General features: G+C 41.7%; 1 protein-coding gene and 1 non-coding gene across 8 annotated transcripts in view; both read right to left on the reverse strand.

Annotated features, from left to right (window-relative positions):
* htt (huntingtin) overlaps positions 1-14,081 on the reverse strand; it is a 32,176-nt gene that overhangs the window by 16,056 nt on the left and 2,039 nt on the right. For 5 of the 7 annotated variants that reach the window (XM_014341303.2, XM_014341302.2, XM_014341301.2 and 2 more), the window contains exons 5-37: positions 13,923-14,002; positions 13,598-13,736; positions 13,355-13,496; positions 13,041-13,219; positions 12,739-12,943; positions 12,338-12,385; positions 11,996-12,073; positions 11,473-11,876; positions 7,789-7,915; positions 7,582-7,697; positions 7,384-7,495; positions 7,046-7,183; positions 6,202-6,360; positions 6,014-6,111; positions 5,737-5,876; positions 5,515-5,578; positions 5,306-5,406; positions 5,054-5,200; positions 4,658-4,778; positions 4,418-4,563; positions 4,138-4,319; positions 3,809-4,026; positions 3,532-3,658; positions 3,326-3,450; positions 3,125-3,235; positions 2,901-2,978; positions 2,077-2,300; positions 1,485-1,563; positions 1,219-1,380; positions 1,059-1,114; positions 554-702; positions 314-450; positions 97-213 (exon numbers count right to left, since the gene is read on the reverse strand). In XM_014341303.2, coding sequence (XP_014196789.1) covers positions 97-213; positions 314-450; positions 554-702; positions 1,059-1,114; positions 1,219-1,380; positions 1,485-1,563; positions 2,077-2,300; positions 2,901-2,978; positions 3,125-3,235; positions 3,326-3,450; positions 3,532-3,658; positions 3,809-4,026; positions 4,138-4,319; positions 4,418-4,563; positions 4,658-4,778; positions 5,054-5,200; positions 5,306-5,406; positions 5,515-5,578; positions 5,737-5,876; positions 6,014-6,111; positions 6,202-6,360; positions 7,046-7,183; positions 7,384-7,495; positions 7,582-7,697; positions 7,789-7,915; positions 11,473-11,876; positions 11,996-12,073; positions 12,338-12,385; positions 12,739-12,943; positions 13,041-13,219; positions 13,355-13,496; positions 13,598-13,736; positions 13,923-14,002 — 4,509 coding nt within the window. The remainder of the gene's footprint in view (positions 1-96; positions 214-313; positions 451-553; positions 703-1,058; positions 1,115-1,218; positions 1,381-1,484; positions 1,564-2,076; positions 2,301-2,900; positions 2,979-3,124; positions 3,236-3,325; positions 3,451-3,531; positions 3,659-3,808; positions 4,027-4,137; positions 4,320-4,417; positions 4,564-4,657; positions 4,779-5,053; positions 5,201-5,305; positions 5,407-5,514; positions 5,579-5,736; positions 5,877-6,013; positions 6,112-6,201; positions 6,361-7,045; positions 7,184-7,383; positions 7,496-7,581; positions 7,698-7,788; positions 7,916-11,472; positions 11,877-11,995; positions 12,074-12,337; positions 12,386-12,738; positions 12,944-13,040; positions 13,220-13,354; positions 13,497-13,597; positions 13,737-13,922; positions 14,003-14,081) is intronic. The other 2 variants (XM_014341304.2, XM_042213547.1) reach the window with 1 other exon arrangement.
* LOC121812169 lies at positions 2,715-2,844 on the reverse strand. The gene has a single exon (XR_006052901.1).

A 14,081-nucleotide genomic window follows, 5' to 3' on the forward strand; every position in this document is an offset into this window, starting at 1 on the left:
TTGCCTGATCACGCATCTGTATAAATTGCTGCAAAAATTAGTTGGCTTTAACCATCAAGGTTAATCCAACATATAAACTTGCAAACAATTTCCTACCTGCTGCTTGGCAATCATGGGAAGTATGACGTCTGCAATCTGTCTGGATAATCTCTTCCACTTGTCTTCATTCTCTTTGTGACACTGCTGCAGTACAAGAATGAACATCTCCAACACCTGCAGCAGACACATGAAAGCATGAGCAAGGCAGAGAACAAGTGGGTTGAATATCTGATGATGTAGCATGCTGTGTCTCTGCATCTACTTGTAAACATACCTGATGGTACTGCACAAGTCTTAGCAGCATGGAGACCACAACTTCTTTCTGTGTATCCAGCTCCTTGCCTGCGTCAGCTTTGTTTGAGCCCCTCAAGACAAACAGATCGTGAACTATAGGCTGCAAGGCTGGGATGGCTGTAGACGAAGCAGAAAAGTGTAAATGTAACCATCAACAAGAAAACCTTTGGAAGTTAAAAGAGGAATTAAAAATTATATAAGTCATATGCATTCCTCTCACCATGTGTGACAGCTTTTCTGCCACTTGCCATAATGCCATCACACAGCTGGATGATCTTGGGAATGCTGATAATCTGCTTGGAGTGGTAGCGTTCATAAGACAGCAGCACCAGGAAGAAAAAGATGTTGGGAATGATGGCCTCTGAATCTCTGTAAGTGATGCAGACAGTTATTTTATTTCCCAGGAAACATATGTGACAAGCTTTAAAAAAAAATAATAATAATAATTATTATTATTATTTATTTTGTGTGTTGTGTGTGTGTGTGTTGTGTGTTTGTGTGTGTGTTTGTGTGTTGTGTGTGTGTGTGTGTGTGTGTGTGTGTACACACACACACACACACACACTTATATATGCACACACTTATATATGCACACACACACACACACACATAATATCACACACTATAACACACAATATAAACACACACACACACACACACACACACACACACACACACACACACACACACGAGAAATCTGAAATTTTTACTGACTCAAAACATACCTGAACTGCCCCACTTCAATGTACTCAAACTGTTTCAGGACGAAGCCAATAAACACCTAAAACATAAATTTCTGAATGAGCCATACTATAAAATTTGAAGTTGGAGACGACCAAAAAAAAAAAAAAAAAAAAAAAAAAAAAGTGCATGTGTTTGTTTTACCTGGTCTGAGTCTAGCAGGCAGTAGTTGACTCTGAGCTGCACAAGCTGAGCAAGCAGGTCCAGTACTTGTCTTTGCAGCGCCACAGATGTGCTGGTGGTATACTGCTTCAAAGCTTTGATCACCAACGGCTCAAACAGTCGAATGTGGTTATGAATGGCATTCTGAGAAAACACAAGATGCAACTCTCAAAACAGCAGCAGACCACATAAGCGACTCTTAGCGCATAATATCAGTATGGAACAGCAGCAAGACAATGAAAGGGTACCTTGTCTCCTCTGTGACGCGCTGCATTTGTGATGCTGGATCTCAGTTGATTGGATGCTTTTTGCATTACATCAAACCATCTTAAATTAAAGAAAAAAAGAAGAAGAAAAAGCACAGACTTATTATCGCACTTAGTTCATACATTTTATATTACTTACACACACACACACACAAGCCCGTTCAGCTATCTCAGTGAGGACGTTCATTGACATAATGCTTTCCCTAGCCCCTTACCCTAACCTTTAAAAATGAATGACTAACCCTAACCCTTACCCTAAACCTAACCATAACCTAATTGTAACCCTGACACCAAAACCACATTTTGAGCCTCAAAAAGGCCTTCAAACTTGTGAGGACCGGTGTGTGTGTCCTCACAAGTGACTGTCGGTTCTCACAAGTATAGTAGAATGCAGATTTCGGTCCTCACAAAGATAGCTAGATAGGCGCACACACACACACACACACTATAAGCATGTGCAGGGGTGGAGAATAAATATGTGCAGAAAGTCACAGAAAAAAAAAGGAGCGTTTGCGATTTCCTAAATAAGGACATCTATGCATACGTATGGGAGACATGTGTTACTAGAACTCACCCAGAGGTATCCTGATCCTGTTCAGCCTGCACCATGTTACGGAGGCTTGCATCAGCAAGAGCCTGGGTAAAGTGAGTGTATGGAGCCATGAAGCAGTAGTGGTAGAGTCCTGGCCGCAAGCTGGAAGAGCCAAGACGTAGAGCTTTGCCCTGGGACCGACTGGGTCCACTCAACACGCCCTCATACTGGGAGGCCAGGTTGGTCCCAAATAGTGTCTTCAACAGCTGGAGAATAAGTCAACTTATTAACACAAGAACTCTTTTGCAAATATATATAAACATAAATATACAAAAACACTATAATTTTTAACTTTACATAAAATTTGAGAATCCAGTTGATATATTTGAAGTATTCCCTTTCTTTTCCCCCCCCAAAACACAGCAATAATTAAGCTCCAGTGAAACCTCTTTTCTTTAGAAGCTCCTCCACCCGTAGGATTAATAGTTATATAACCAAAATCACTTCACCATTTAATTCTGCTTTTATTCATAATTGACATGCTGTGAATAACCCCTTAAACACTGACTTCCTACGCTCCCTTAAAGTCCCTTTAGTATGTCTGTGGACTTATCAAAGAAACTGAAAACTAGATTACCACTGAGACAGAATACTAATGTGTGTTGTTCTATAAATACATGAATGTATGGAACCATCGCACAGGGGAACCAATGCCTTTACAGGCCCTGTCGGCAGGAACCAGCCTCACTTTGTGTGGAGTCACACCGGCTGCAGCACACTGCTCAGTGCTAGAACCACAAAGACTGCCACACATTCAAAAGGATATGCATCTAAAATTCACAGGCATTAACACATAACATACTAACCTGTTGCACACAAACTGTGGCCATGGTTGGTTCTCTGGAGAAGCAGGACTTGAGGTAGCCCAAAATTTCCTCCACACACTAAAAGAAAAGAAAAAAAGGTTACTTCTTCTATTGATAAAGAAGAAGATTATCAATAAATTGGTTGTTAACAAGAAATGAACAAGACCCTTTGTTAAGGGATCGCACCAAACTTAACACTGAAAGACAATGAAATTCATCTTTACCTTCCCGATGTCATGAAGTGTGGCTAACTCCAGCAGCTGAGAAAGAACATCTAATGTAGCGCGCAGGAAACTTCCAAACTTTTCTTGGCTACTGTGAAGGTCCAACGTAACCTAGAAAACATTAGACCATCCATAAACCACCATTCAGGCAGCAAAAATCTATTAAAATCATTTTAAGTTTAAACAAAGAAGTGTTCTGACCTTATAGTTGGCATGCGTAGCTTTGAGCACATCATAGAGCTTGAGGTAGGGAGGCAGGTGGTAGAAGTTGCCAAAGGTGGTCGATTTGTTTACAGTTGTTGAGCCTGTACTGTCTGTTGGCCTACCTGCTTAGAAAAACACTACTTAATATTCTGAGACTCACAGAGATGATCTGTACCCTTTTTTAAGCATGGTGAGGCATTTACCTGTGTTGGCCTCACTGCCTTTCTTTGGGCTCATAGGGGTGGCACTGGGGTCGGCAACCTCCTTCTCCTTGCCTTTCCTACGAATGGGACTGAGGGAGGGGGTGTTGCTCAGGGAGGGGAGAGTGGCCTATAAAGTTGGTATAGAATGCAACAACAGAACACAATATATCAGACATCCTGTGGATCAAACTTGTGGTAAAATGCACCTGAATGCATGGTGCCAAATATTTTCTTTCATGAGTCTGTTAAACCAAATAACTCTCCTTATCAAACGCACCTTCATTGCTGGTCCTGGTGGTGTATCATCCAACACATGGGCACAGATGTTGAGGACCTTCAGCAGATGGGAAAAGAGTTGCTCCACCATGACCACCAGGGAGCGTTCTGATAGCGCGGCCCAGGGTTCCTCCAACTTACTTGGGCCTCCACTACTGGTCCCACTGCTGCCTTCTTCCTCCCCAACCCAGGGATTACGCATACATTTAGGAGCCACAGCTGAGAACATCATTAGGGTAGTGATGAATCAACAAATGTCAGAGTAAAACATCTTCATGTCATATTAAATTATATGTAAAATACCTGAAACTCTTAAAGTAAATTACCCACCAGCTATGAGGTTTCCAGAAAGTAACAGCGCATCCTGATGCGCAGAGAGATCCAGTGGAAACCAGGCAGAAGACAATAAGGAGAGCACTGTGTTGGCAATTCCTACAGTCAGAGTTCTCCGCTCTGCATCTGGTGCAGATGAGGTGGTTGAAGAGGCTGGAGCACTGCTAGGCTGTGATAAACTGCAGAAAGGAGTGAACATACAGAAGGTAAGGGGAGTCTAGAGAAAGAGTTGAAATGATTATGTAAAAAAATGTATTCATCAGTGCAGCATACAAACCTGAGGGTTCTGCCCCTACTGCGGTTAAGACTAGAACGGGATGAAAAGTTGCTATTGGAGCTAACATAGCCACAGTGCCAGCCTGTGCTCCAATTGCCCACTGGAAAATTTGAAGCTAGAAGGCACAAGGCCTCACAGCAGCCAAACTGCAGAGAAGACAGCATGATAAATATTTAGATGTTATGAAACAAATGCCATAAACGTGCTTTAGAGCAGGCAAACAATGAGCTGAAAACCTACAGTTAGAGCTCTGGAGGTAGACGAGGTCAAAGCATGCGAGACGGCAGCAACTACTCTGGACAAGTTGTTCTCCAACGTGACATCAGAGATAGTGTTGGACATGTTGTAGCCTCGGTATGTCCTGGCGACAAAATTTTAAGTAATTATTCCAAGGTTCCCTCAGGAATTGTGTATTTAACTGCAAAATCTTATAAAGCTTGTGGCTCAAAGCATTTCTTATCACAAGAAAAATATGTCTAGGGTTGAAAATAGCTCTTATAATGAGTACAATAAGACACATTGTACTAAAAAAAGGATAACCAGGTCAACAAGGTTGAGAACTTCTTCATAGTAATATAGGCTAAGCTGACCTTTGATGAGGCACGAGATATACTGGAAGTGTGGGCGCGTGTGTACCTTGTGATTGTGCTAACTGTGAACTGGGATGGGGGTTGTGTCTCATGCATAAGCAGCTGCAGATAGACTGAACTCTGGTCTCGGGCGATTGCTACCACTGGGTCAACCTGGCCTTGGTCACAGTCATAGAACAACCTGGAAACTAGTCTGTAAAGAGACAGGAAGAGAGATATAACAAAAGTCAAAAAGGGCTTATTTACAGTTCACTACATAAAGAACATAGCACGTGCTATATGTGAAGAGGCATTTTACCTTCTGACCGCAGAGGCAGCCACGTGCCGTACTCTTGGATCGTCATCTCCCAACAGATGTATGACCACATCATTCAGGACTCTATCTTGCAGCCGCAGACGCTAGAAAATTGTAAACAAACAACACCAGTCAACAGCTGAATGCAGAAACCCAGAAAGGATATTTCAAAGAAAAGATCATTAAAAAAAATAATCAGAAAATAACCTTACCCCAGTGTAGTGATGATCTCCTTTATGTAAAGTCTCAGTTTTCCTCTCCAAAAAATTAACTAATCTAAAACACGGGAAAAAGTAAAAAAAAAAAAAACAACTTTAAAAAGCAATTATAGGTAATACAAAGTAAAGGCAAGCTTAAGTTTAAAGTTGAGTTATTATTATTTTTAGAAAACAGAGACTGTATATAACAGGCATCAGGATACAAAAGTATCCTACCGGAAGTCTAATTCTGCCAGAGTTTCCAAGAGCTCAGTGCGAACAAGCCAATAGCCGCAGTCCTTCAGCGCAAAGAGGTCAATCACCAACTGCAGGCCAAGCTCACTCAGGGTACTGCTGCAAATAGTTGTGATGCAGTGCTGAAACAAAACACACACAAAAAACCAATGGGTCAGACTCACAAACAAAAGCACAGACACAAAAAAAGAACTTGAGGGACAAAGCAAGACAGAGATAGAGTAGAGATTACCAACACACTCACACAAAACCATCTTACCCTCACTGCAGAGCAAGCCATCTTGCAGGTGACAGAGGATTCATCTTTCAAAGTCTTCTGAAGCAAAGGCACCAAGTCCACCAGGGACAGTGGGTTACCTAGAGTACAGACAGACAGGTATGATAGGCATCTTTAAATACTCTCAATTCTTTGCAAGATGCAAGTAAGACAAAGACCAACACACAAACCTGTTGCACTCTGCACACTGGCCAGCCAAGTGTGTATGTTGAAACGTGTTTTGGTGAGCGCAGCCTGTATGATGGCTGCACATAGGATAGCTGTAGCTCCTCTAATCTGGGGGTCTCCATGGTCAACGAGGCCCAGGACATCACTAATATATTGTTGCTCTGAAAAGGTAAATAAATAAATAAATAAATAAATTAATAATAATAAATAAATAATAATAATAATAATAATAATAATAATAATAATGCCAAATAGTGTTAAAAGGCACACAAATACAGTTGTACAAATAAGTTACTATTCTGTAAATGAAAGATGCTTTCACTGTAACACATGTTGTGCAGAGCGCCTTCAAACAAGACATTTTTTTCCAAATCAGAGTATGAAACGCACATGTCAAAATGCAAGTAACAATAGCTGGATTCTATTTAGCGGCCGTGGCTCAGGGGGTTGGGAAGCGCATCTGTAACCGGAAGGTCGCCGGTTCGATCCCCGGGCTCTCTGTCCTGGTCGTTGTGTCCCTGGGCAAGACACTTTACCCTACTTGCCTACTGGTGTTGGCCAGAGGGGCCGATGGCGCGATATGGCAGCCTCGCTTCTGTCAGTCTGCCCCAGGGCAGCTGTGGCTACAACCGTAGCTTGCCTCCACCAGTGTGTGAATGTGAGAGTGAATGAATAGTGGCATTGTAAAGCGCTTTGGGTGCCTTGAAAAGCGCTATATAAATCCAATCCATCATTATTATTATTATTAGTTTCAGTACTGGGAGCATACACACTGGTTTACTATTGCACGTTACTTAGAAATCTACTAGATAGGAGCAGTTTTGGGGTTTTTTTTCCAGTTCTTACCTACAACTGGAACGCCGTCCAGCGGCTCCAAATAGAGGGAGTTAAAGAAGGCATCAGGATGCAGCGCTGCCGCTGCTCCAACACAGCTGAGAGCCAAGGCTTTCACACTTACTCGCACCTCTTTGTCAGGAATCAAGCCTGAAGAAACACAAAGCAAATAATAACACACACAGATGTCAAAAAGTCACAGGAACAAGCACAACTCCGATATACGAGAGGCCTGAGAGTAGAAGTTGTACTTTGCTGTTAGATATATTTTGACAATCAGATCAAGGAGTCAAATTTTCAGTTTCAAAACGAAAAAAAAAAATTTGGTATTGAGCAGAACACCCACTCACCATTTTTTTGTCCTGTCAGTAGGAAGGAAGCAGCAAGAAGCCGGACACAGTGCACTAATGGCTCAGCACTGTGGTCTGTATAGTGCCCAATTGGACCTTTTATGCGTGATGGCTGACAGAAAAGCAGACAAGTGACATAATGTTAACCTTTCACTTCAACCATATATGACAAGCACGGAGAGTTTTAAGTCACTTTACCTTGTTATCGGGCTCGGGTTCAGCAGGTTCATCCTTTGGTATGAAACGGTCCACACTGCTGTCTGAACCCTGCCGGTTGTGACCGCGGCCGTCGAAGAGATGAGGCTTGCTAAGAGCTATACACAGAAACAATAACCACCATTAAAGCTTTCTATTAGGCAGAGCCCATCTGCGTTTATGTGTGCATAGCTGTGTACACAAACGCACCAAGTGCTGACTGCAGGAATGGTTCTTGGGGTTCTTCTTGGGAGGAAGGTGCTGTTCCTTCATCTTCTTCATCCTGTAGTGTTCCAATCTGCATTCCAGAGTACTGACTCTCACTGCCATCCAGAACCTTATGCACACACAAGCACACACACACACACAAATAAATTAAAAAGAAACCATCTTCAGAAGGGAAAACTCAAATTCATAAATGTATTAGAACTGGCAGTTTGCCAAACTTTGAAATGTAACTGCATGCACATGATACCTAATAGTTTCGACTCACCGAGTTAGTTACTGGACAGAGGAAAAACATAACAAATGACTAAAACTACAAATTAAATTTAAAAAAAAATTCCCCCATTAAACAGGTCTACTGAATCATGCTTGGGTCAACACAATTCACAGCAAATCAACTGCATACAGGAAAAAGCACAAGCTTAAAAAGTCAACAATCCAGAGGAAGACCAAGCTCTTGCTCCAACCTGACCCTGAAATGCTAACAATATTTTTTGTTAAGCAGAACTACAGCTCTTCTAAAGTGCATGTTATTCTCTTGGTTTTGGTTTGCATGACTTCTGACAGTAAAGTAGCTTGGTAAGAACAACTCTCCCTCGCAAGATAAACCAATTTAATGGTACAATAAAAAAGAAGAGAGAGGAAAATGTGAATATTGTCTTATTCTCCAAGTTTGGCTGGAACAAAAGCCCGTCACAGCCTCTTCAAATGGTAGAGAGAACCAAATCTGAAGAATTACAACAACAACAACAACAACAACAAAAAAAAAACAAAAAAAAAAAAGTTGGCCTTCATGCCTCTCCTTTTGAACTTCACTCCAGGCCAGTCACATGGGATGTCAAAGCTGCTTGCTTTTATCAAAACGCATCTGATTTTCAGGAGGGAATACCTCAAAATGAGGGGGGAAAGAAAGGTGCATAATCTACTGTCGGTGACAACAGCAGGGGAAAAGAGGCAACAAGCTAGGAAAAGTCTTTGCATGGGTTGAGCCAACCAAAGGAGAAAGAATGAAGAAAGCCAAATGTATTGAAACAAGCAAGCCCATCCCAGTCTGTTCACTGTGTCCTGCAGGCTGACCTTGTCACTACTGCTAGAGGAGGAGGTGGTGGCATAGAAGGAGGAAGAGGAGGTGAAAGAAAATGAAGAAGACGAAGAGGAGGCAGTGTAGACAGATGAGTCGCTGTCTGCGGCATCGGGACCCTCAGTGGAAGCTGGCGAGGGTGGGGAAGGCTCAATCACCCGTGGCAATGAAGTGTGACTGGTACGAAGTGACTGGTACGAAGGATATAGGAAAGGGGGGGCAAGACCACAGAGGTAGAATTATTATGTAACAAAAGTTCTGTAGTTGGGGCCAGAAAGGCAGATTAACCTGACACTCCAGGTACAGCGGCAAAAATCTGCAAATTAAACTTTTTCTTAAGTAACATTTGAAAGAGTTAGAGTTTCATTAAATGAGTGGATGACAGAGTTAAAAATCTAAGATAGAAGTTTTTTTTGTTTTATTTTGCTTTGTTTTTATATGTACTAGATTTTAAAGAAAGTGTTGCATTATGCATATGCAGCCTTTATTGTTTCAAGTCCTGAATGCATCATCTAGGAATGATGCTCGTGATTTTTTTAACCTTAGGAACATGTTTTGCTGCTGATAAGAAAACTGGTTTCAGAAGAGTGAAAAAGAGTGAAAAAGCATCCCCCAAAATAATCCTAACAGGAGAAACAGACGGTGAACTTAATCCACAACCAAGTCCAACAGTCAAAATTACTGTGTCATGATTAGGAGCATAATAAAAAGACAAAAAATTAATGACATAGAAAACAAGTCCAACTGCTTCTAAAAGCATAACAGGGTTTCCCCTGTTATAAGACTTATCTGCTTCTCAGTCTGACGTCATTAGCTGTTTCCAGGTCCAAATTCCTCTTCAGTTCCCAAAATCAAACAAACACTGGGGCATCATTGAGAGTTAGAAACTGTCTAAATCCTTTCATCTTTGATAAAATGATCAGTGAGGCTGCTCTACCGGTTTAACATCCAGGCATTCATGAAAAAACAGAATTTCTGAAGTTTACCAGAGTTAGAAGTAGGCTGGGAGTTAGCTCGTTGGTTTCCATCTGAAGATAATGTACAATGTTCTGACTGAGGGATTTCTGAAAAACTAAAAACGCACAGCTCTGCTATCACGTCAGACATGAATGAAGACAGAAAACTGAACAGTGGCGACGTTTGTCGGGTTACTGAAGTTGGACTAGCTCGTATATAATAATGTGCTACGTTGTGGCTAGCTACAGAGCTATGGTTAGGGTAATATAGAAACACATTAGCATAGTGAAGCTGAAGGACAGACACTGACTTTTTTCCCCCTCAGTAAATGTTAACGTGAGGTTCAGGGATGGGCAGAGACAAATGCAATCGCGTGGCAGGAAAAAATGCTGAAAACGAGCCAAACTTCAGTCAGAAGTGATGATCCATCTCCATCACGAGGTAAGTCATTAATATACTGCTGCATGGTTTGGATTACTTGCTGTGACAAATTCCTCATCCTCAGCTTCATGTACCTGTTCAAATCTTTATTAACCTCAGGGTGACCTGATTCAAATATTTGGTGTCCAGCAAATCGTGAGCCAATAGGCTGCAGTTACATCGCAAGGTTTTAAAAACTGAGCTTTAAAATGTCCTGCAGATGAACACTAGCAATAAAAATCCAGAGAAGCCGACAGTGATCACTGACTATTTTTAGGGGCTTCTTCAGATTAAATTTAAGAAGATTCAAAGCATTAAAACACCATAAAAAGACAACAGCCTTAATAAACGCAGGATAGTTTGTAAGCAGGGTTCATACATAATCACTTAACAACCAGATTGTGACTTATTAATGTTAGCATTATGGTTAAACACTTAAGGATTTCATGTTCCTTTTTTCCTGCACAAAAGATTTAAGGATAAAAACTGATCTTCTTCTTGAATCATCTCAGGAAAGTATTTCTAGCTGCTACTCTGATAAGCTGCTTTTTATCTTTTAAAAAGTCTTCAGAAAGAAATGCTAGTGCAAAGGAAGTTGTTTTGTAATCACCTCCTGTTAATATGCTACTCAATATCACTACTGGAAGAAATATTTATTCTCAGGGACAAAGAAATATATTTGACCCCAAAATCTTTTACAATCAATTTCATTCATTTTAAATGTAATGTTATTTTTAGCACCAGTTCATAACAATCTCATGGATTGTTATAGAATATTACAGGAGCATTTCCACCTCTGAAGAACTGAGTGGTAGTGATGGTGAAGAGAGGAACACCATCTACCACAAGTCTTCAGGAAATCAAGGGGGATAATAAAGTTGTGTAACCACCAATATTACCAATATTCCACTAATGTTGATGTTTTCAGTGGGATAGAGGTTTCGTAACTCATCCAAGTGACTCAATAAACTACATCTAGATCAACAGAATCAACGTTCTGGGAAGTGAAGCATCATTTTCAAACCAAGAAAAATGCCATCAGAGACATAAAGGTTCAGAGGTAATTAATGGATTGCATGGTAATTAAATCCATCATTGTCAAGGGAAGCACACTGTTCATTATATTCAACAGAAACCCACACAATTACTGGATGTACAAGCTGTAGTCTCAAATAAAATTAGCCATGTGCAGTCCTACCCAGTCAACTTACCAGTTCTGCTACATCCGAAGGGGTGACAGCTGAGTCCGGTCCCTCTGTGGTGGTTTGGGAGGAGTCGCTGGGTGGAAGTGAGCGATCATTAGTGCCTAGCAGTGTCCCACTTTCTCCTAGAAGCCCTCCCTCTGGAGTCGCATTCTCTGGGGTGGTGTAGTCAGCAGTCTCTGGGGTAACATTTGCCCCACCACTGGAGCTCCGACTGAGCATTTCCTCCTCGTTGTCATTGGGTGACTCTGGAGTGCCTGATGTAGATGTCCCACCTCCGCCACCGCCCTGTTCTGAGGAGGCACTGAGGTCCACAGAATCACCAGGCTGCAGAGCATGCTGGGAAGACCGAGGCTGTTCAGTGATGATGTCCACCTGGGCTGCAGAGGAGCCGTCTGCACCAACAACTGATGCTAAAGTAAGAAACACACAGAAGCTTTATTTTTGCTCCACATACTTACACTGTGAAATTAGGAACACAGTCAAAGGTGACATAAACTTGACAATTTGCTTGCTGGTGTTTGTATCTCACCTGTGAAAGCACCAGTAGTGACCTCAGTCCTCTCAGGGTCATCCTCCAACCCATCCTCCTCTCCAGAGAGCATTTTACCTGGAAATAACAGGTTTATTGTCAATATGAATCTGTAAGATTAACAGCAGTTCAAAAGAAGGAAAGGCACTCAAACCTAAGTGTGGTGATTTACTTTAAATTGAGCACAAGAATAAAATTTAGATATACAGGGATAATAATATGTAATTTTAGGCAAGTCCACGGCCTTTAGTGCCTCACAGTTGAAGGTAAACTTGTTCAAGCCCTGATTGGCACATCTGAGAGAGGAAAGAGGTGAACAGAGGAGATAAACAGACTAGTCACCTCTCTGTTTCCTGAGAAGGAGTGGACTGCAGGAAGACCCTCCCCCCGCTGCAAAAGGCATGAAAACAGGAAGCAGAAATAGAAGTTGAGGAGTAGGAAAGTAGTACAGGCTCAGAGAAGCTTATAAGAAACAGAAACTATTATTTAAGGATGTCAGAAAATTAGTTAAAATGCAAAGAAAAAGGCCACAAACAAAAGAAGAGGCCAGAGTGGAACCCCAACACAGTTTGTCCATGTGGTCCTCTGGCAAGGTCAGCATAAGTGAATGAATTATAAACTAGTTGAAACAGATAAAAATCATGTCTCTAGAGCTGGTTAACTGTGTAAATATTTCTAGACACATATCTAAAGGGATAATAAAAAGCACTGTTTAGATAGTATTAGTCAATTCATGTGATTACCAATGAATTCAAGGATGCTGCCAGAACGTGAGCGGTTCTCAGTGTCCTGACGAAAAACGGTGGCATGTGGGATGCTACCAGCAGTAATGAGCATATGCAGAAGCTCTGGTGGGGGAGTCCTGAAGACCTGCTGCAGCAGCTCCAGAGCAGCTGTGACCACATTGTGATCCCAGTGCTGTGTGTAGTGTAGGGTTAGCTCATACACCTTTAAAAGACATGCATACAGAATTATTGCACATCCAATTATACAAGTGTATACAAACTCTTTTTTCATATATATACACAAACAAATTCCATCTCACCTGCAGCAGTTGTTCGGGTGTTGGCTGTACATCAGCTTCCTTTCTCATGACACCAAAGCTTCCTTTAAGACTAGTGGAGTTGACATGCTGCTGCAGCAGAGGCATCAGGTAACGAAGAGTTAGCAGCACCCCCAGTATTAGATGGCTGGAGTGGTCATCATCCACCGGAACCAACAGACCTGGAAAAAGGCGAAAAGGGCAAAAATTCTAAATTAGCTCACATATTTTAACACAAATGAGCTTAGTAAAATGTAAAAGGGTAGAAAAGACATGCCCAAGGTCTGTGCTTGACAGTGAGCCAGTGTGCAACCTACCCAGAAGCACATTAAGGAGCCAGGTGTAGAAGTAGCTGGTGCGTCTGGAGTGCTGGCAAATACTAACAGCTGAACTGGCTGCTGTCCGTCTAATGGTCGGGGAGCTGGACTTCAGATTAGCCACAAATGCCTTCAGCAGCACCTAAAACAGAAATAGTTGGATGATGTTAAAAAAAAAAAAAAAAAGTTTCCACTGGCCTATGATTTTTTTTCTACTTTAGCACACAATCAGCAGGTGAATACCTTGATTTCACCATCATTGGCAAAGTGTCCCAGGGCAGACATGATCTTGGGCATTGCTGTAGCAAGTGTCTCCTGCACAGTCTCTTCCTGCCGCTTTGTGATTCTGGTGAGGCACGGCAACAGGTTGACCAGGTAAGGTCTGCGCCATAAGGGAGAGAGAAGAAGTATACATGAAGTAGAAGCAAAACAAAAATATGCATATGCAAGTAAAAAAAGCACAGATGATACTTTGATGTTGTCCCCACAAAAGCAGCAGACTATAAAATAAGACATGTTGTGGATAATGGTTTAAAAAAAAAAGTAAAAATATTATAAGTTTGCATACCTGCATTTCTGCGGTCTGATGAGGTGGGCAAGCTCAGCAAACCTCCATAAAGCTGCCCTCAGACTCCGAGAGGCACCATTCTATTGAGCCACACAAGCACTGATATTACCATGTCTAATATCTGACCGTACTTTCTCTAAAGAAACGTCAAACAATTTC

This window comes from Haplochromis burtoni, unplaced genomic scaffold (genome assembly GCF_018398535.1).
Source record: "Haplochromis burtoni strain Fernald_Lab_line unplaced genomic scaffold, NCSU_Asbu1 Contig_452, whole genome shotgun sequence".
Classification (NCBI taxonomy): Eukaryota; Metazoa; Chordata; class Actinopteri; order Cichliformes; family Cichlidae; genus Haplochromis; species Haplochromis burtoni.